At 39.2% G+C, this 22,595-nt stretch overlaps 1 protein-coding gene across 2 annotated transcripts in view; it reads right to left on the reverse strand.

Annotated features, from left to right (window-relative positions):
• Positions 1-80: 80 nt before the first annotated feature.
• Positions 81-22,595, reverse strand: part of Arfgef1 (ARF guanine nucleotide exchange factor 1) — a 121,663-nt gene continuing 99,148 nt past the window's right edge. For both annotated transcript variants that reach the window (XM_090338910.1, XM_090338911.1), the window contains exons 34-39: positions 16,380-16,512; positions 11,378-11,517; positions 9,906-10,074; positions 7,576-7,714; positions 3,329-3,446; positions 81-1,505 (exon numbers count right to left, since the gene is read on the reverse strand). In XM_090338910.1, coding sequence (XP_090195036.1) covers positions 1,341-1,505; positions 3,329-3,446; positions 7,576-7,714; positions 9,906-10,074; positions 11,378-11,517; positions 16,380-16,512 — 864 coding nt within the window. In that variant the 3' untranslated portion in view covers positions 81-1,340. The remainder of the gene's footprint in view (positions 1,506-3,328; positions 3,447-7,575; positions 7,715-9,905; positions 10,075-11,377; positions 11,518-16,379; positions 16,513-22,595) is intronic.

The raw sequence follows: 22,595 nt of genomic DNA on the forward strand, positions 1-22,595 counted from the left end.
TGTAGTCTAGATTTTTAGTTAAGACTAAAAGAATTGATGAAACATGGAGCTGCGGGTTACACAGGTTTTGATTGCATTGATGAAATTATTCAAAAATTTTATTGACCTATAACCTGATTTGAATGTGCCAGATGAGAATCAATATTGTACAGAAAGTTGTACAGAATTTTTTACATAGAAAAACTTTACATCTGTACCATATACATTTTATCCATCTGAAAATTTCTACATCCACTGTTAATACGGAATGCTTGACAGTCTTGTCTTTTTTTAACCATTAGAGCACAATTCACAGTATGAGTACATTTCCAGTAAGTCTAACCTCCCCAAACCATGCCAGATTGGTTATTTTAATATATCCAACATTAAATTCTGTGTACAAGAGTAAATCTACATCAAGCCCCACCACCCAAAAGAAGAAAAGTGACAGCAAGATTCATTTTGCAGTGATTCAAGTTTCAGTCCATGAAGGATCATTCTATTTTAATGGCTCATCTGTAAAAGCCCTAAGAGAAGTATATTACAGGTAGTTATTGTCAGTAGGGATATTTTCTACCTTTGTCCATCATGTCCTCACTCCCATTATTCATCTTGACAACAGCTTCTGAGCACATTGAACTCAATTACCACCCCCCACAAACAGGGCATGAAATAAAGACAAAAGTTCAACCCAAATGTTTAGTGCATCTGACAAAATATGGGTATTTAGCAAATCGATAAGAAAATAAAGAAATAAAATAAAACAGTGCAGGAAGAAGTCTATGTTTAAGATTTTTTATATTACAGACCTGCAGCTCTGTACATTTTTCACAGAAGGATGATTACCAGTATCTCAGGTAACCTGAGTGTGCAAACAATCTTTAGAATAAGAATACCATAGTTGCTAAATATCTTACCATGAACAATAATTTTTCTCCCCCACCCACCCCCAATTATAAACATTTTATCCTTCAAAATACAGCTCTCCTGAGTTGTACTTCTTGCAGAAGTTCAAACTTTACATCTGTAGTTCTTTGGGTAAATTTACTTCCATGCCTGCCAAAAATATGTAGGGCTCTCCCTGCCTCAGACGACAGGCAAGGACCCCTGAGCATAAGCTGACACTGTTTACATAGGCTTTCTAGCTCAACATGAGCCCACATGACAGAATCTACTAGATTGCTAAAGGGACTAGATGGAGTGTTCCAAGTTTGAGTTCTAGTTGTAAGCATATTTACCAGTAACTCAGACACTGTAATTCAGAGAGACCATTTTCTGGTAGGAAACCTCAGCTCCAGGGTCCTTTGAAAGAACAGAGGGATGCAGAGGGATGTAAACGTCAACAGAATATTACATTCCCATCATTGTTTGTTTATTCCAAGTTCCTGTTCAGGTGGTTGTGATATTTGGAAAACGACTCCGATTCGTAGAAAAAATCTTCTAAGTACAGCACGCAGTTCAGGAATCAAGTCAAACTGCATAATTTCACATAAGAGAGGGTAGTAGAATGACGCATGAGCTTTAAACTGGGGAAAGATAAAATTCTCCATTAGTTGCTTCCATTGCAATCCATTGAGCCTAAAACTTCCTTTAGAGCATGTGGGGGCAGGCACTGGCTAACCAGTGACTTTGTGGGTTGTAGAGTGAATGGAGGTGTGGCTTAAGTGGCTCCGCTTTGCAAGATACCCTGGTTTCAAACTCCAAACCCCAGTACCAACTCAAAACTGCTAAAGTTGATGAATCCCACGGGAGGAATAAGTCCAGTTATTATATTCACTGTACACTAGGTAATACAATGAACTAGGTAACGAGGGTGGGGAGTGGATGGGGTGATACTGGTCAAAATGCACTGTACACACAACCTGAATCCTAGCATTGAAACCCTTTTGTTCAGATATGGAATTTTAAAAATGTCGCACATGGGGCCGGGAGTTTGGCCTAGTGGTATAGTGCTTGCCGAGCATGCACCAAGACCCGGGTTCGATTCCTCGGTACCACATACATAGACAAAGCCAGAAGTGGTGCTGAGGCTCAAGTGGTAAAGCTCTAGCCTTGAAAAAGTCCAAGAACAGTGCTCAGACCCTGAGAAGCCACATGCACATGCATGAAGCAAGACTAAGAACCCAAGACTCAAACCCAAAGCCATTCATCTGTTTTTCCTGGGAAATAAGGAAAACTAAGAAGCTAAAATTGGAATGGCACAGAGATTAACATAGTTCTTATGTCAGGATTAGATGATAATTCATACTTCGTGTATTTTAAAATTTCTTTAAAAAATTATGAGTTAACTAAATCTCTTTAAATTTTAAAATTACAATTTAATAGTCTGTAATTTCTGCCTAAACCTGCAATATAAAATATGTAAGCATTCTTTAGGCAAAGCTATATTAAAAGACCACTTTTATAGCACAATTTATATACACTCAGTCTCTGAGCACAAGTCTGTCCTCTTTCCTTCACTTCTTTGTACTGCAGGAAGCAGCACACCACACAGCTAAAAGCAGAAGACAAGCTCACCCAGCATGGAGTGCCATACAGCACATCCTGCTTGCACAGGACAGGAGTGATCTTTCCCTGTCAGGCCACTTGAGTGGGTTTTTCAAACTTAATCAGGGGTCACATCAACTTGTTTTACATGTAAGATGCTATACGTGTTTTAGTGAAATGTGTACTTTCAAAAACCTTAAATATGCACTTATATTTATTGCTATAAAAGGCTATATTGGGGCCAGGAATTTGGCGTAGTGGTAGAGTGCTGGCGTAGCATGTTCAAAGACCCAGGTTTGATTCCTTGGTACCACATACATAGGAAAAAGCTGGAATTGGTGCTGAGGCTCAAGTTGTTGGAGTACTAGCCTTGAGAAAGTCCAAGGACAGTTTTCAGGCCCTGAGCGCTCAAGCCCAGGAACTGGCACAAAAAAAAAGCTGTATTTTACCTCTTTGTAGACTTAAACATGATGAGTTCATAGCCTGTTCACTAGAGGTTCTGGTCAGGTGGAGTCACAAACTGTGTCACAGGCCTGCTGTGAGCTGGAGAGCTACTTCAACACAGGGAGTGTCAGTGACACAAGGAATTAGAATAAGAATTTCAATGTCAGGGGCTACAGGTGTGTCTTAAGAGGATTCTGACTCAAGTGAGAAAGCTAATCTAGCAACCTAAGACCCTGAGTACTGCCAAAAAAATAAAAATCTGACTCTTCTGTAGAATAGCCGATTGTAGAACAATGGTGAGTGAGGACTGTGTGGGTTGGGAACAAAGCCTTGTATGCTTCAGTAGAAGCAGCACCTGGGTTGGGACCTCACATCAACTCCTGGCATGGGCGAGCTTCGGAGGCCGCGTCACACTCACCCTGTCATCGCTGATCTTTAGAACTTTAGTGAGGAACAGCAGCAGCAAATTCGTCCATGCTTCCCGGTGGCTTTCTGATGTGAGCGTGAGAAAGTAACTTAGTGCTTCACTACAGACACTGCAAAAGAGAAGGCTTTTATCTTACTTGTATACAGTCTGTACTCACTGGCAAAGAACAATTAAGACAAAAAGGCCAGTGAACAATAGTCATGAATGTGCTGGACATTAACAAGAATGTTAACATTTACATTTATGTTTTTCAAATTAGAAAAAAATTAATCCAATCCTATTTCTAGGGAAATGCACATTTTCTTAATTTGCTCAGCTCACTAAATCTGAAGCCAGTGTGAAAGCACATTCACAAACCTTATCTGAACGGACCTGGCTTTTCCTAACTGATAAATAACGAGACTTCAGACTCTTCTTCAACACAAAGGTCTTGTCAGTACAAATGGAGAGAATGAATATATAAATTTGAGAACGTCTATCCCCGAGAATACAAATTTAAATAAAGTATGTAAGTGGCAGTAATAGTTCTAATTAGCATGTCCCATTCTTAGTCTACTTTTAAATTTTAGTTGTCCAGAAGTAAAATTAGAATAAAAAAAATCTTCAAAGATTTTCTGAAACAAAGTAATTTTCACAAAGGAATGCTCTAAAGATCTGATCTTCTTAATCACAGTTTAAAGCTTCTGAATGTTACAGATAAAGCTTTCTTTTTCGACCTGTATGCCGACAGATCTGTTTATACATGAACTCTACTCCCTTGAAGCCTTCTACAGCTGCAGTCCAGTGACCCAGGAAGATGAAGCACCTGGACTGCTTGAGCTGACTCTGTTCCTGGCAGCTTAGACAACAAAGACCTTATCTTTAGCAAAAAGATACTAGTCCTTGGAAGATGGCAAGTTTCTACAATTTGGCAAGTTTCTACAATTTTTGTGAATAACAAGAGTCAGATAAGTAGGAGAGAGTTCTGAAGGAAGGAAGATTGTCAGGAACTATGAAACGGCCTCAACAAAAAGCAGCCAACAGTTCCATGCCATTCCCTTGCTTCCTAAGAAGCTGAAGACACCATCACAGATGGCCCTGGTGACAAACAGCAGTTCTAACTGCAGGACAAACCCACACCTTCCACGAGACCTAAGCCCAGTTTGGGATTTGTAGGATACAGGCAGCTCTGGTGTGGAAGGCTAGCATGAGTGAAGAAAGACATTTTTCCACTCCCTTGCTCTTAGGGTGCAAACAAAACAGTGAACCTGTATTTGACTTAGCATTCAACTTCCAAGCCCTGGCTGCCAGTGCTGACTGCTAAAGTAAGTTAGAGCCCTGGACCCTGATCTTCTCAATCACATGACACCCATAGCTTCTCTCCCCCACAGGGAGATGAAGTGTTAGATAGGAGGTGTAAGCACTGCGGCCTGCCCTGGGAACTGATCCCTGCTTGTCATTGCTAACACTTCAATACTGGGTCCACAGTTCCAGTCCCTCTGGATCACGAAACTCCTCACAGCCTCTTCTCATGACACAGAAGTGAGTGCCAGATGGGGTCTGGAAGCACTGAGATCAGCAGGCAGTGAGTAGGTCTGTCAGTTGGCTTCTAATCAATGCCCTGTTAGCACCCTCCACTCCAATGCACCCTGCTTGTATGTTTGCTTCCCCTGAGTACACACAGGGAGTGGGGGCAGTGGGGAGCAGCAGGGTACATACAGAGACCATGGGTCATCAAGCACATCGCAGCACAAAGGAGGGGAGGGTTCTACAGTGGAAGTGCTACAACACTGGAAGAATACGGAGATAATGGATGAATCACTGGCAGTCTAGCTTTTGAGGGGTGATATGGAAGGTATTTGGGTAAGGGCCTTTTGAATTCCTCTCAGAATTTTCTACTGCCTGGTACCAGACAGGAAGAAGAACACATCACTTTCTAGCACTTTAAGGGTGACAGTTAGGGACCTAGTTCACCACCCACAGAATGGGAAATTGTGCATTTGCCATCTTGGACTGTAGTTCCATTGGGAAGAGAATGCTCTGTAAATCAGAACAAAAAATTCTGTAATATTCTGTTGGCTCTTAGGCAGATTTCTGCCCATTTGAGAGAATCTGAAGATTTTTCTCAGTTCAAACAGACTGAATAAAAGCATGCCAAATTCAACACCAAAAAAGAAAAAAAAAGGATATTTGGCTACTGAGCCATGCTCCCAATCCAGTGGTGAGAAACAGCATCTCAATCCAGCTACAATATACTATCCATCAAGCCGATCGCTGAATGTATGTTAACTGAAAAATTACAGGTGATGAGACAACTTGGCCTCAGATACATAAATGCCAATGTAGAAATGCACATAATATGAAAAACCAGGCAACATGTCACCTCTAAAATTATTCTACAATAAAGGACTTGAATGAATCAAGTGGATAAAATTTTACACAACAAACTCAAAAGAGCAGTGAAAAAAATGCTCAATTTGAGTACATGAATGAGGATGGTCGCCAGTGGCGCACACCTGTAATTCTAGCTACTTAGCTAAGAGGATGAGATCAAAAATTGAGGTTCAAAGCCAGCTGGGCAGAAAAATCCAAGAGACCATCTGTAGTTAACCAGCAAGATGCATGGCTCAAGTGATGAGTGCCAGCTGTAAGCAAGTAAGCTGAGTAAATACAAGGTATGGGCTCAGGTGTCAATGCTTGTGGGGGAAGTACATAAATAAATTCAAGGATAAAAATGAAATCACAACTTACTGTAGCCTTTCAGATATAGAAAAGGCAGTACAGACAAGTTAACAGCTATAAGCACTGATATCAATAATCTAGTCTAAGCATTTATATGTATCTGACCTATCAACTTTGAACAGAGAGGATATAAACCAGCAGATCTATAGCAAACAAGATTGAAAATGATGTGTCCCAACAACAAAAAGGATCCAGGATCAGAGGAGTTCACTACTGAATTCTACCAGATCCAGAGAGAAGAAATAACACCAATACTCCACAAATTTCTCCATGAGACAGAAAGAGAAGCAAACTTCTTCTACTTGAAGTATTATCCTCAAACCAAAATCTGATAAGGACACAGTAACAATAAAATACACTTTCAATAAATACTTACAAAATAAATTCAAAAGATCATACATATGATCAAGTTGGTTTCATTGTAGGTATGCAAAGATGGCTTAAAACACTTAAGTCAGTAAACAATACACAGAATCAGGAACGAAAATGATCTCAATACAGAAAGGATTCTGACAAATTCAATATCCTTTCAGGCTAAAAGCTTTAAAAAGAACAGAAGAAACATACATTAACACAGGAAAGGATGTATATAATTTGGTAGTTACATCACCTTGAAACAGAGAAAAACCAAAATGTCTTCTAAAGTCAGGAATGAGACAAGATGCCTACTTTCCATTCTTATTCAAGGCAATATTGGAATTCCTCACTAGAGTAGTAAGGTAATAGAAATAGAAGATTCACATGGGGAAAGAAGAAGTCAAATTATATGCAGATAATGTCATTTTATTACTAAAAGAAGTACACTATGGGAAATGGTGCAGTGGCTCAAGTGGTAGAGTGCTAGCCTAGCACCCAGGCCCGGAGTTCAAGCTCCGTGACCAACCAAAAAAAAGTACATTATATGTGTACATTATGTTACATGTATAAGTATACATATGAAGATAGCAGAATAAAACACAACACTGAAAAAGGGGATAAGAGATGAAGGGGATATATAGAGGGGTAAATCTGATGGATTTGTTTAAAGTACCTTTTATGCAACTATAGAATTATTCCAATAAAACTGGCCTATTCTACTAATACATGCTAACAAGAAAGAGGGGAGCTGGAGACCAATGGCTCACACCTGTAGTCCTAGCTGCACAGGGCCTCAGATCTGAGGATTGTGGTTTGAAGACAGTGTTGGCAAGAATTCCAAGAGATTCTTCTCTCCACTAAACTACCAAAAAACTAGAAGGGGAGCTATGTCTCAAATGGCAGAGCACTAGCTCTGGGACAGCACTAAGGCCCTGACTTCAAGCTGCAGGATTGTACCTACACACACACACACACACACACACACACACACACACACACACACACACACACACCCCACCCCCACTATGACAGGGGAAGCACATCTATAGGTGCTGTGAAATAGAAACTTCCAGGACCGAAAGATTAGCTTCCTTTGTGGTTATGTCATTGTTCCTTTCCCAGTCACATGGGTCAAAAGCAGAAATCAGTCAAGATCTTACTTTAAAAGCCTCTGCTGGACCTCTTCCCAGGCACTGACTCGGCTTTCATCCATGTACATCCGGAAGAGAATGCGCAATCCACAAGCAAGGCTGCTTGTCTCCTGCTTCAGAAGATTAGGTTTGGACTTGCCTTTGAAGCCTGCAGAAAAGGGATATTTCTGGGATGAGACCAGGCATTTTACAGAAAGGACAAACAGGCTGTTGGGAGGCACATTTGTGTATAGCTTTTGGCAATGGCTGTTTACAAAGCAGAGCTGCCCTACCCCACATCAGCCTTAGATACTGTATGTTAAGATTTAAAGCTGGGTATCAGTGGTTCACACCTGTAATCCTAGCTATTCAGGAGGCTGACATCTGAGGATTGAGGTTCAAAGCCAGCCCTGGCACGAAAGTCCTTGAGATTCTTATCTCCAGTTAACCACCAGAAAACAGGAAGTGACGCTATGGCTCAAGTGGTAGAGTGGTAGCCTTGAGCTGAAGAGATCAGGGACAGCGCTCAGGCCCAAAGTTCAAGTCCCACAACTGAACCAAAAAAAAAAAAAAAAAAAAAGAGATTTAAAACAACTTGTGGCCTAGGAAAACAGAATCCTTTAAATGGATTCCACATAAAGCCCTCCAGATAAGGCTATGGAGGTAGTATGCTCTGCCCATAGTAGGGATCTAAGATAAAAGGTGGGAGACAGGGGGCTACTTAAAAATCAGAGCCAGGTCATGGAAACAATCCAGATGCCCTACTGCAGATGAGTGGATACAAAAAATGTTTACACACACACACACACACACACACACACACACACACACAGGAATTCTATATAGCCAACAGACAAGATAAAATAATGGCATTTGTAGGGAAGTGGATAAATCTAGAGCGAATCATGTTCTTGAGTGAGACAAGACCAAAGGAACAAAATCCTTAATATGTGGATATTAGAATCCAAACAGTACAAGAGTGAGGACTCAATATTTACATACCCAATGCTTCGGACATGGTATGGAAAATATAAACACAACTACATAGACAGAAAAATCTATGATTCTATAGGCATGATGTTTTATTACATAGATTAATATGTATCTATGACATACAAACCCTCAGCCTAATTTTAATTATGTTCTAAAATCTAAGTGCCAGTGATTGTATATAGATTCCCTTCTTGAATACTTGTTTATTAAATACATCGTTTGAACTATGATGTAAAAATAAATGTTAATAAATTCTTTAATAAAAAAAAGAGATGTGAAAGAAGCATGGATAGACCCAAGGAACTTGTCATCCCCACAGAAAGTGTCCCAGTCAACAATGAGTTGGAGGGAGAAAACAATTACACTTTGTTCATTCTAGAAGTGTAAAACGTGAAGAGGATGAAAAAAGCCATATTATTGAATAAAATTTCAGGAAATGTAAAGTATCTAGTATATGATATAGAAAAGAATGTTAACTATCAGCTTTCTTCATTTTTCTGCTGTCCCTAACTCTCCCAGCACTTTTTTTTGTTTTTTACCTAGCAGGTACTGAACAACTACTTTTTAAATAAACAATTAACAATGGCAGTGTAAGTTGTATAATTACACTACAGTGTAATTTGTACTTGGTGGGGGGTGAGGGGAGTACTAGAACCTCCTTCCCTGATTTCCTCACTGGGTCCTGCCCTTTTTTTTTTTTTTTTGCTTGAGACTGGCCTCAGACATCCATTTTCCTACCTATAATTTCCACCACCTGCGATTGTAGGTACACAATGTTGCCAGGTCTATGCCCAGCTAATTTGTTGAGATGGGTTATTCTCTGTGATCCTCCTCATCTCACAGGTAGTGTGTGCTACCACGTATAACACCTGGAAAGCTCTTTATTTAAATGTGCTAATTTGTTATACAACATGTATACCTCCCTACCACAGTCCATTCACTTGTATTCTGAGGTACAGTCACTTCCAACCAAATCAAAGTCATACCCTACATATCACATACAGGATTGCAAGGTTTTTTCCCTGTAAACGGACTATATGTAGAACTATATATTTTCTTTATAAAAGTTCTACCATACTAATGAACAGCCTGGGGCCCAAGTGGCCAATTGGACAATTATCAGGTAAGCTAAAACAGGGAAAAAGAAATCCATTTATATAGTTGTCTGGCTTACTGTTGAGTAGAAAAAAACTTGGTTGTTAGATTACATTGTCATTATTATTACTATTACTTGTCATTATTACAACTATTATTACATTGTTATTACTACTATTCAAATCACATCGATGAATTTTGATAGATTTCTGTAACTGAAGAGCAACAACTCATAGTAACTGTTCAACACACATAACATCTGAGCAGCTTACCTGCCTTCCAAAGAGCAGTCCTCTGCTCATTATTAGAATTAAATGCTTTTGCAAATCTATGTGACTCTAATAAGCAGTCCAGAAGCTTAAAAAGTTGTTGTGATGTCAAAAAGCGGTACATTCCTTGGTCTTGAGTATCAACTCGAACATCGAAGTCCACTGCATCTCTCTTTGGAAGACAAATCACCAAAGCACAGATATTAACCATAGTTTTAATATATTTGGAACTTGATATTCCTAAAAACTTCTACAAGTAAACCACAGAACCTCAATATGCTCTATCTTACCAAAACAGGAATGGCTGTGTTTCTGTTATGCCTCTCCAACGGCCTCAGGCCTCCTGGAATCCTGATTGTGGGGCTTTGTGTGTCCCAGGCCTGGCATCACCTGTCCTCCAACCTGCTCCCAGCCCCTCAGCTCTCCCCTCCTCTTCCAATGTAGTTAATGTAGTCCCTGGACTGTAATACTAATGATTCTGTGTGACTCCTCACCTGGCACTAAAACTCTGTCTATTCTACATCTGTATCGAGAGAACCAGTAGGACTACTGAGACAAACATAGACGGTTTCTCTCGAAACTCAACAGCCATGCACACTGCTAGCACTCCTCCACGGTTCCCTGTCTGTTTCTCAATAGCTAACTCATGCATTCACTTTTCAAGCATTCTTCCCAATCTCACACTGTCAATGACTTTTTTCTTCCCACCTCCAGGAGAAACAGAAGCGGTCAGACGAAATCTCCCACCAATTCCTAAACCCAAATGCACCAACTTCCGAGACACCATAGCTCTTTACAATTATCCTCTACCACAAGTGAATGAGCTGGTGGTGATCTCAGGGAAGTCCACCTGTGTGAAGTGCCATCATCAAGAGCAACAGCTTTGGCACCCCTACCCCTTCCCAGAAGCACTCAGGGAACACTGCTACAGTGCTGACCTTAAGAGCAGTATGAGGACAAGCAAGCCCCTTTCATACCCATGACCACTCATGCCCCTCCAGTTATTGCTCTATTTCTGTGGGCTCCTGTAGAGCAAACTCCTTTATAGGGTTAACATTATTTCCTTTTCCAGTTCCTCTCTTCTCATGTACCCATTACAACCATGTTTGGGCCCTCAATGGTAAAATTCATCGACTGTAAAGACCAAGTTCTTCAAATGGCTAGGGGGTATATTTTGAGGAGTAATGTTACATGACTCATCCAGAGTACGTGATTTACATTCTTCTCACGGCATTTTATTGGATCTCCAGAATGCCACAGAGCATCAGCTCCCCAGGGCTCAGTGCCAGCCCCACACTCCCCACACTACTGTAGCCACATTCACTAACCTCACAATCTACCTCATCCAGCCTCAAGGATTAAAATGGTAGCTATGTGACTAAAAGCCCACCATATAAAACCTCTAGCCTGACTTCCTAGCCAAAGCCCAGCCTTTACAGCTAAACTCGTATTCTCGCAACAACAAACCCCCTTACCTGGGCTGCAGCTAAGTTTTCTGCATCTTCTTTCTTACTTGTGGCTGGGAAGAACACGATGTTGTCGATAGTCTGGATGAGTTCCAGCTGCACAACACATTTAATCAACAGGGCAGCAAACAATTTTTGTTCTGGAAATTCTGTGAGGAAACCCCCCAATGCACATGCAAACAAAATATTATTTTGAATCCTTTACAATTCTATGGCATTACAATGTTAAGGAAACATTCACATGTATGAAGATACCTGAACATACCGCAGTAAGGACATCCTGCTCTGTACATAGGTACCAGTTGCTAAAAGTTTCATTAAAACAACATTTAGAAGCATTTATAATTTTTTTGTTTTATGTTTTTTGGTTTTTATTTTTTTTAAATTTCGGTGCCAGTCCTGGGGCTTAAACTCAGGACTGGGCACTACCCCTGAGTTTTCGTGCTCAAGGCTAGTGCTCTAACACTTGAGCCACAGCTCCACTTCTGCAAGATTAATTAGAGGTTAAGAGTCTCTGGACCTTCCTATCTGGGGCTGGCTTTGAACTGCAATTCTCATATCTCAGTCTCCTCAGTAGCTAGGATTACAGGAATATGCTGCCAGCATTCAGATGAAAAAATAATTTTTTTATTTTGTTTTTGTCCGTCCCGGGGCTTGAACTCAGGGCCCGAGCACTGTTCTTAGCCTTTCTCAAGGTTAGTGCTCTTCCACTTGAGCCACATCACCACTTCTGACTTTTTCTGTGTATGTGGTACCAAGGAATCAAACCCAGTCTTTGTGTATGCTAGGCAAGCACTCTACCACTAGGCCACGCTTCTGGCCCCAAAAGTAATTTGTTTAATAAACAGAAAATCATACATAGTTTAGAATAGTAAATACATTCAACTTATGCTCCCAATTTTAAAATAAGACAGCACTGAATAAAACACTAAAACTTAAACAGCATTTACTGCAAACCCAAGCCTGGCCCTTGAAAGAAAAAACTGTTCCAAAAGAATTAAATGTACGATATAGGAAGTGGGATAGGAGGAATTGTAATCAAATCATTCAATATAATATTTTAGCCATAGGTTATCTGTTGGGGATCCAGGTCAGGGGCTGTAACTAAAAACTGCCTCTTATTTTCAAATGGACTCATCAATAAAGAAGCTAAAATATGCTGACTGTATATAGTGAAGTAACAATGTGTCTAAAGAACTACTCTCCATTTGGCTTCCTTCTCCATAGGTCTAACACTGCTACCTTCTGCTACTCTGAATAAGTTTCCTAAACAAGGCAATTCTGATAATCCACCAGTTTGTAAAGTCAACTTCAAAGGCAAAGGCTTTATCTGACCTAGTGGTGAAACACAGGGTTAGAGGGGAGGACTAAGCAATTCGCAGAACTGACATGTGACTCTAGGGCAGAGGAAGGGAGGGGCAGACATCAAGGCCACACATGGCTTCTCAGGAGCAGCTTTTCCAGGGGAGGTGGCTGGTTGGCCGGCTGCCCAACAGCAGTGGCCTGCTGTATCAGGTTTAGGGGTATGGGTCCAGAAGTGGATAACTTACAATTCCTGTTTCTTCCTACTATAAATAAGGCATTTTATTACAAATTCCTATTTGTATACCAATTTGTGAAAATTAAATTGATTCTTACTGAGGACATTTACAAAGGCTCCTTCCCAGATATTTTCCAAGAAGGTTGTTCTATTCAATATTGCTGTCTTACCACTACTTCTCAAGTTAAAAAACAAAATGAAACAGGGGAACTCTTAAGTCCCATTCATGGTATCTCTTCCTCAAGAAACTCCTCCACTGTCCTTCACTGCAGTCACAGCAACCTGGTACACTGACTCACCCTTCATTTGAGTCATTAAAAACACCAGTTGCCAGGAAAGATAGTCCTACTCTTGATAGCAAGCACCTGGACTCCAGAAGGGACTGAGTGGTAGGTAGAAGTCTGAGGAGCCAAACTCATCAGTTGTGTGGGCTACCTGTGGTTGTCAAGACAGAGCTCTTAGCAGCACCAGCTGATTCTGCCAGCTAAGATGGCCCTATACAGGGTAGTGAAACTATGCCTCTCCACACTCTCCCATGCCCTTTAAGAACTAGAGGGAATGAATGCTGGCTACAGTCTCATCGATACCAACAGGTATTATCAGCACCTTTGGAAATAAAATCAATTTCCACAATATGATTTATAAGGACTGGAACTTAATAGGTTTTTTTCACTGTAAAACTGTTAGTACTGAAATAAGACTAGTTGGGGCAGTGGTTCTTTCTAAAACACAAGGCTTATAGACAGGTGGATACTCAGCTATGTTGCCATTCTTTGAGTAGCAATTAGGTGGCATGAGACCTCATCACGCAAAGGAACATGCTCTTTGCACCAAAGGGTTCAAGAAATGAGTGACCATTTGTTCTTCTTCCAGTAGCAAGTTCAGAGTGAAGCTCTTCAGAATACTTTAAAGGAAGTAACAATACCATGTCTGAGACCTAGGGTCATGGCAGGAGTATAGTGCCCTTGCTCGAGATTAGCCAAGTGAAAACCTTTTCATGTATGAACTGAAAGTCATACAAAGCTAAGCATATTTAAGTTCAGTCTTGGGAATAAAGGAGATTTATAAAGCCACTCATTATTCTCATTTATCAGTCCAGACTAAGGCTAAAGGATTCCTAAAAGAGCCATTCTGTTCTCCAGAGAACAAGAATGAAAAACAGAAATGGGCCACTCACCACCACCTATCTCCCTTTTAAGGTGTTAGCAAGGTACAGTGACTGAAGCCAAAAGGTGCTTTTAAAGTAGGGTAACAGAGCCTTTCTTCTCTCAAGAACAACAGTAAGCACCAGGGTTAATAAATTCTCTGAAAAAAAATTAAATCAAAATGGATCAATGACCTAAACATAAGCACTAAAAGAATACAACTCTTAGAAGACAACATTGAAGAAAACCTTCAAGACCTTGAATCTGGTGTTGGCTAATTAATTATGACCCTGAAAGTATGACCAACAGGAAAAAATAAAATAAAACCAAGAAAGTAAGCAAAAAACATAAATTAGATCTCATCAAAATTAAAAACTTTCCTTAAGCAAAAAACATAAATTAGATCTCATCAAAATTAAAAACTTTCCTACATGAGAGGACATTATTAAGAAACTGAAAAGTCAACTTACAGAATGAGAAATGAAATGGTTGTATATAATATACCTGATAGAGGTCTTCTATCTGGAGTATATAACAATTCAACAAAAACAAAAAAGGACAAATCATAAAGAAATGGGTGAAGGAAAGTAGAGATTTCTCTAAAAAGGATACAAGTAAAAGTTTAAGAAGCAAATTAAAAGATGGCTTACTTAGTGATAACAATCACTAATAATTACAGAAATACAAATTGAAACCACAATGAGGTATTATTTTATATCTACGAGATTAGATATCTACTTTTTTTTTTTTTTTTGCCAGACCTGGGGTTTGAACTCAGACCCTGAGCACTGTCCTTGGGCTTTCTCAGAGCTAGTACTCTACCACTGTAAGCCACAGCACCAGTTCTGGCTTTTTTTTCTGGCAAGCACTCTACCACTAAGGCCCAACTCCCAGCCCTGGTATCTACTTTTTTAAAAAAGAAGGTGATGGCAAAAATGTAGAAAAACCAGGAACTGACAGTAAGAGTATATAATGGTGAAACCACTTTAAAGAACAGTTATGTGGTTCCTCACAACGTTAAACAGAATTACTACGTGATCCAGTAATTCCATTCCTAGGTACATTTGAAGAAGATTTGAAAATAACTACTCAACCCATGAATGCATGATAAGCCAAAGGCAGAACAAACTCAGTGTCTATCAGCATATAAATAGACATGGTATATTCATACTTACAATGAATTACAACTTAGTAATAGGATTTATCTATGCATGCTACAATGAATCTTTAAAACATTATGTTAAGTGACATAAAAGATCACAATGGGATTCCAATTATATGAAAAGCACAGAATAGCTTATCTATAGATGTAAAAGCAGACCAGTGCTTGCCAAGGGGTTAGGAGGGAAAGAACAGGAATTTATACAATCGTTATGTGGTTTCCGTTTTGGGATGATGAAAATATTCTGAAACTAGAATTGGCAGTTGTACAACATTCTGAATGTAGTAAATGGTACTGAGTTTCTTTATGTTTTCTTTTGCTGGTCCTGGGGCTTGAAATCAGGGCCTGGATACTGTCTCTGAGCCACTCTGTTCAAGTGTAGCTCTCTACCACTTGAGCCACACAGTACCACTTCCAGCTTTTTTCTGAATAGTTAAATGGAGAATCTCATGGATTTTCCTGCCTGGGCTGGCTTCCAAACTCAATCCTCAGATCTCAGCTTCCTGAGAAGCTAGGATTACAGGTGTGAGTCACTGACACCCAGGGAGTTGATCATTTTCAAATAGTTACAAATAGTTTAAATGTATTATGTGAATTTAAGATCAATATTTAGGAAGTGTTTAGAACCCTTTTGTTTTCTTTTAAAGAGGTTGAAGTCTTTCTAGGGGTTTCATTCAACAAATGAAACTGAAACAATTGAAGTAAAGAAGTGAGGGTTCCCCCTTCTCAGGACAAAGGTGAATGGAGGATTACTATGGCTTCTTACTATATGCCTCTCCCTCCGGCAGCATTGTGGCAAGGCTTGATCCTTTGTGCTTGGAACACCTGCCTTTAGAAAGCAGGGTTCCATTAGTAAGTCTTCTGGCAGGTAGGTATTTGAAACCATGTTTGGGTTTACCTTGAAGACAGAAAATGGGCTGACATGTAGAAAGGATGAAAAAAGAAAACCCATATACCTAACTCAAATGCAGGGTTGGGGAGACTGATATTGCAAGTGCTAATGGAATTCTTGGAAAAAGAGTCTGTCAGGTGTTTCCACGTTGGAAGTATATTGGCACAGTAAAGAAGTGACTACAGAATATACCGCTTCTTAATAACAGAAGTAAAATCAACTGTTACTCATGTCTACAATAAATAAACAATATTTATATTAAAAGAACTCACTTGCTGATGACTTGGTTTTGTTAACTTCTTCATTCACAATGGAGGAAGAAATCAAAGGTGCTTGATGTCTATTATCTGTAGATCTTGGTTGAATAGAATCATGTATATCTACAGATTTCTGTGATATTGTATCCTAATAAAATAAAAATTTCATTGGTAAGCATGCTGAGAGAATGCAAATATTTTACTATCCTTTTAAAAAATTACTTCAAAAATGGCACCATATATAATTTGACTATATGCATAACATTAATTTTTCATACATACGTAAAAGCTGTCTTTTTAAGAGCAAAGCTTTTTCCTGGCCCTTACTTAGCACAGACCAAATATCACTAAGAACAATGGATAAAATGCTTAGTTGCAGTAACAGAGAAATAAACTAATCAGCAATGCTCTAAAGGGTTCACCAAATGAACAGAGAATATACATTTGTTGGGGGGAGAGGAAGATTTCCACAAGCATTGTATAGGCTGGGCTCAGTGAAGTATTATTGAGGTAATCTAGGAGAAAATCTTTTGTCATTTAAAGACCAGATAGACCAGAAAGGTCAGTGTGAGAAAAGACCAATGAGAAGTGTGGCACCCTGAGAAGTGAACAATGGAGTTCACTAATTCCAACATCATTAACATGGAAGTCTTGAGAAATAATACTCCTGAACTAAAGTTTTCTGATCTAAAAACAAATATGAGACTTCTTATCAGTTATTCTGACTGAGCCCAGCCTGAAGCAGCCTTTTCTTGGTTTGTAAAAAGGAAGCGGGTCTATAGTCCTAGAAATACTTCTAACTGAAATATTTTAATTGGGCTTAAAACATCATAATTTATGATCTATTATTTCCAGTTCTGGATAAAATGAGGTTAGCACATACCAATCCTGGCCATCAAGACTCCTGGAAGGATCAAATGCGAGACATTTTAAAACAAGAAAGTACTGTTATGATAGCTTCCTATCTTGGTAAGTAAGTGCTAAGACTTATCATATAAAACTTAGAGCAAAAAGTGTATGGATCCACCAGGCCTGGTCTGCCTCTCAGGAAGCTGAGATCTGAGGATTGAGGTTCAAAGTCAGCCCGGGCACTAAAAGTCCGCGAGATTCTTATCTCCAATTAATCGCCAGAAAACCGGAAGTGGAACTGTGGCTCAGAGGGTTGGGTGGTAGCCTTGAGCTGAAGAGCTCAGGGACAAGGCCCAGGCCCTGAGTTCAAGTCCTATGATGATAAAAAAAAAAAAAGTATAGATCCACTAGAAGTATTTGACCAAAATGGCCTCATATATGTGTATATGTGTGTATATATTTTGCTAGTCCTGGGGCTTTGAGCTCAAGGCCTGACCACTGTCCTGGGGCTTTAAGGCTAGAGCTCTACCACTTGAGCAACACCACCAGTTCCAGATTTTTCTGTGTATGTGGTACTGAGGAATCAAACCCAGGTCTTCATGCATGCTAGGTGAGCACTCTATCACTAGGCCAAACTCCCAGCCCTCAAATATATTTTTGAATAAAAACAAAATCACAGCTGGATGGATGTCAGTGACTTTCACTTGTAATCCTAGCACTGAGAAAGCTGAGATCTAAGGATCACAGCATGAAGCCAGTCAGAGCAGGAAAATTCATAAGATTCTGATTTCCAATTAACCACCAAAAAGCCAGAAATGGAACTGTGGCTCAAATGGTAAAGAACCAGCTTGGAAAGGAAAAGCAAAGAGGCAGTGACCAGACCCAGAGTTCTAGTCAGAAGTAATGGCACAAAAACAAAACAACAGTTCTGCATCAGAACTAGTATTTACACAGTTATGCAGTATAAAAGGAAGAGCTCACATAAGAGAAATATATGGACTGGTATAGAGATCATTCTTACATATTCAAAAGACAAGCACCTATGAAAAAAGACTCGTTTTTTTCAAAACTGTACATAATACTAAATATATATAACTGCACAGAAAATGAGGTCTAAGGAAGAGTATACACATATATATGTGTATGCACACATGATTTCTGTATTAGCTTTTTTATTTTTTTGCCAGTGCTAGGCTTGAGCTCAGGGCCTGAGCACTGTCTTGGACTTTCTCAAGGCTAGAGCTCTACCACTTGAGCCTCAGCACCACTTCCGGCTTTTTTTCTATATGTGATACCAAGGATTCGAACCCGGGTCTTCATGCATGGTAGGCAAGCACTTTAACCACTAGGCCAAACTCCTGGCCCCCCTGTATTAGCCTTCTATATCATTTGTCTGGTATGTAAGTTTATCTGGAGATTAGTTTTGGAGTCATTCAATTTTTTGAGCTGTTGATATATTTTAGATATGAAGCCTTTGTCCATTGTATGGTTAGTGAAGATCTTCTCCCATTCTGTAGGCTTCCTAATTAATTTACTAGCTATGTCCTTTGCCATACAAAAGCTCTGCAGTTTAATGCAGTCCCACTTATCCAGCTTTTCTCTGATTTGTTGTTATTCTTGGTCCTTACTAAGAAAGTTTCTACCTGTGCCAAGGAGGCCTAGTGTATCTCCTATTCCTTCCTGTAGAGTTTTCAGTGTGTCAGCTTTTACCTCGAGGTCTTTGATCCATTTGGAGTTAATTCTAGTGCAGGGTGACAAAGAAAGATCCAACTTTAGTTTTCTGCAGGTACTTAACTAGTTCTGCCAGCACCACTTGTTGAAGAGGCTGTCTTTCTTCCATTCTATTTTTTTGGCTCCCTTGTCAAAGATTAGGTGGCCATAGGTCTGTGGTTTAATATTTGGGTCCTCAGTTCTATTCCATTGGTCTTCAGGCCTGTTCTTGTGCCAGTACCAAGCTGTTTTGATTATTATAGTTCTGTAATAAGAGTCTAAAGTTTGGTATTGAAATTCCTCCTGCACTGTTCTTTCTGCTAAGAAGTGTTTTTGCTATATGGGGTCTTTTATTATTCCATATGAAATTTTGGATTGCCTCTTCTATTTCTTTAAAGAATGACATTGGGATATTGATGGGTATTGTGTTGAATTTGTAGATAGCCCTTGGCAAGATTGTCATTTTCACGATGTTGATTCTTCCAATCCAGGAGCATGGGAGGTTTTTCCATTTCCTCAGTTCTGCTTTAATTTCCTTTTTCGGGGTTTTAAAGTTTTCATCAAAAAGGTCCTTTACATTCTTAGTTAAGATAATTCCTAGGTACTTTATTTTCTTTAGGCTATTGCAAAAGGAGTTGCTTTCCTGAAACAACCATCCCATTAAAAGATGGCCAACGACTTAAAGAGAGTCTTCTCTGAAGAAGAAATAAGAAAGGCCTATAGACACATGAAGAAATGCTCAACATCTCTGGTCATAAAAGAAATGCAAATCAAAACAACTCTAAGATTCCACCTCACTCCAGTTAGAATGGCCAGGATCAAGAAAACTGTTAAAAACAGATGCTGGAGGGAATGTGGCCAGGAGGGATCACTACTACACTGTTGGTGGGAGTGCAATGGTGGGAGTGCAAACTCTTTCAAACACTATGGCAGTGCCTCAAAAGACTAAACATAGAGCTCCCCCATGATCCAACAATTCCACTACTTGGCATTTACCCAATTGTCCAGAAACAAGGACATACTAAATCCACTAGCACAGTGATGTTCACTGCAGCACTATTTACCATAGCAAAGATATGGACCAACCCAGATGTCTCTTAGTTGATGAGTGGATCAACAAGATGTGGTATTTGTACACAATGGAATTCTATGCTGCTGTCAGAAAGAATGACATTGCCCCACTTGTTAGGAAATGAAAAGACTTAGAAAAAATCATATTAAGTGAAGTAAACCAGACTCAAAGGAACATAGGCTCAATAGTTTCCCTCATTTGTCATAATCAGAGAAACCTTGGGCTCTCCTAGCAGAGATTTGCAATAGAACAAAACCTAGATACATAAGGCCATATAGTATGATACTAAATGAAAGGACCTTTAGGATATAGAAACAAAAGCCATATAATAAGTGATTGTTGTCCTTAATGTACTATGTTATCTCTCATCTCTTTTGCTGTCCCTTGGTTATCTCATATTGTTACAGTATCTCACTTTGTTACCTGATATATTGGGTATATTTGTATTTTGTTATTTGAAATTGGATAGGGAAGGGTGGAAAACAAGATGAGGGGTGGGGGGGGAGGGAAATGGGGACCAAGACATGAGAAAGGGTATTTATGTGAATTAATGCACCTTCTATCTGGCGAATATAATGTAACCTTTCTATTAATTACAATAAAAAATATATGAAAAAAGTTTATCTGATCTATAGAAAGGGAAATCACAGAAACAGCAGACAAAAGCTGAACTAATACAACAATGACATTCACTAGAAACAAATAAATAAAAAATTTGAAGGAGTGGAGAACAAACCAAGGTCAATGGACACACTTTGGCTTCCTAGTTTCAAAATTCAAGGGCCCTAGTGAGTAAACAGAAATCTGAAAAGGCCTATAGATTAGGTAAAGATAAAGGCTCAAATAGTTCTGAGAAATGCCTTGAAAAGACTTGTAGGTAGAAATACAGACATTAAATACAATCTGATGAGGTATCAGAAGGAAGAGAAAACTTCTACTTAGCAAGTAAATTATTAATAGGAAGTTGAAAGCTTTAAGCTGGTGGCTCACACCTGTAATCCTGACTACTCAGGAGGCTGAGATCTGAGGATCACAGTTCAAAAGCAAGCCCAGGCACGAAATTGGAGCCTCTTATCTCCAATTAACCACCAGAAAATCACAAGTGGTGCTATGGCTCAAGTGAAAGCACTAGTCTTGAACTAAAGAGCTCAGGGACAGCACCTAGGGTCAGAGTTCAAGCCCCACGACCAACAACCCCCCACCACCACCAACAACAAAAGGAACTTGAAAGAAATATGTCATATGCATTTCTGATAAATATCAGAATCAAAGAAACCCATAATATGTTAGAAGTAATTGATAATATATATAAAACATTCACAATCATGAATACATACATACATACATATTAACTACTAATGTATGGTATATACAGGGAAGGATTCTAATGGTATAATTCCTCTGAATAACTTATAGTCCAACAAAATGAATATGAGGAAGGTAGAACTTGAAGGGGGTGTGGGGGGTGTTGGTGAAATGGAGAAGAATCGGAGAATGTAATCTTAATAACGTTAAGAAGTAGCCTGGTTTTTCCTTGTTGCTTATCATAAAATGCAGTAAGAGAGGTAAAAGAAAAAAATGGTTAAGCAAAAAGAAACCAGTACTTATGTGCTACAACTAGATTAGGCAGATTGTAAATGAACTAAAATTAGAAAATTCAATGTCATTTGCTCCATTTGTAAGGAAATGGAAAGACTTGAAAAAATCATATTAAATGAAGTAAGCTAGGCCCAAAGAAACATAAGTTCCATGGTTTCTCTCATTTGTAACAATTTGTACAAACCTAGGACTCTCCTAGCATAGGATTCTAACAGCGCAAAACCTAGATACATAAGGTCATATACGATGAGACTAAATGCAAGGGTCTCTAGGATATGGAAACAAGAGTGATTGTTGTTCTTAATGTACTGTTATTTCTCTTCTCTTTTGTTGCCCATTGATTAATCTCATATTGTTACAGTATCTGACTTTGTTACTTGGTATACTGCATATACCTGTATTTGAAATAGGAAAGGGAAGGGTGGAAAACAAGATGATTGGGACGGGGTGGAGGGAGAGAAAGGGGGACAAAAACATAAGAAGTGGTATCAATGTGTGATACCCCTCTATCTGGCAAATGTAACTGTAACCCTTCTATACATTACTTCAATAATAACAAAATAAAATTTAAAAAGTAAAAAAAGAAGAGAAGGCTGGACCAGTGATACAGATGGAAAGTATTGTGGTGAAAAGGTTAAGTGAGTGACTCAATTAGCCATCTCAGTAGAAACCACACAAAGTCATACAGGAAAGATATGGCTAATCCTTGTTTAAAAGACACAGATCCTTGAACATATACAGAAGACCAACAAGGACTCTGAGAAGGCTATTATTAACAGAAGTAAAACCAGTGAAGACTGAGACCAAAATTGGATGAAATGAAGACATGATGTCAGGTTTCTAGGATTTTGACAAGCAGGAAATGGGATGATAGAACTACTTGGCTGTAAATACCTTCTAATGGAAAGAAAAAGGAGTATTAAGCTTAGAGGGCAGAGCTGGAAGTCAGGGAGAAGCATGAAGCCATACAGCATCATTTTCAGGCCTTGAAACTTAAAGGA

This window comes from Megascapheus bottae, chromosome 9, assembly GCF_031878675.1.
Source record: "Megascapheus bottae isolate mThoBot1 chromosome 9, mThoBot2.hap1, whole genome shotgun sequence".
Classification (NCBI taxonomy): Eukaryota; Metazoa; Chordata; class Mammalia; order Rodentia; family Geomyidae; genus Megascapheus; species Megascapheus bottae.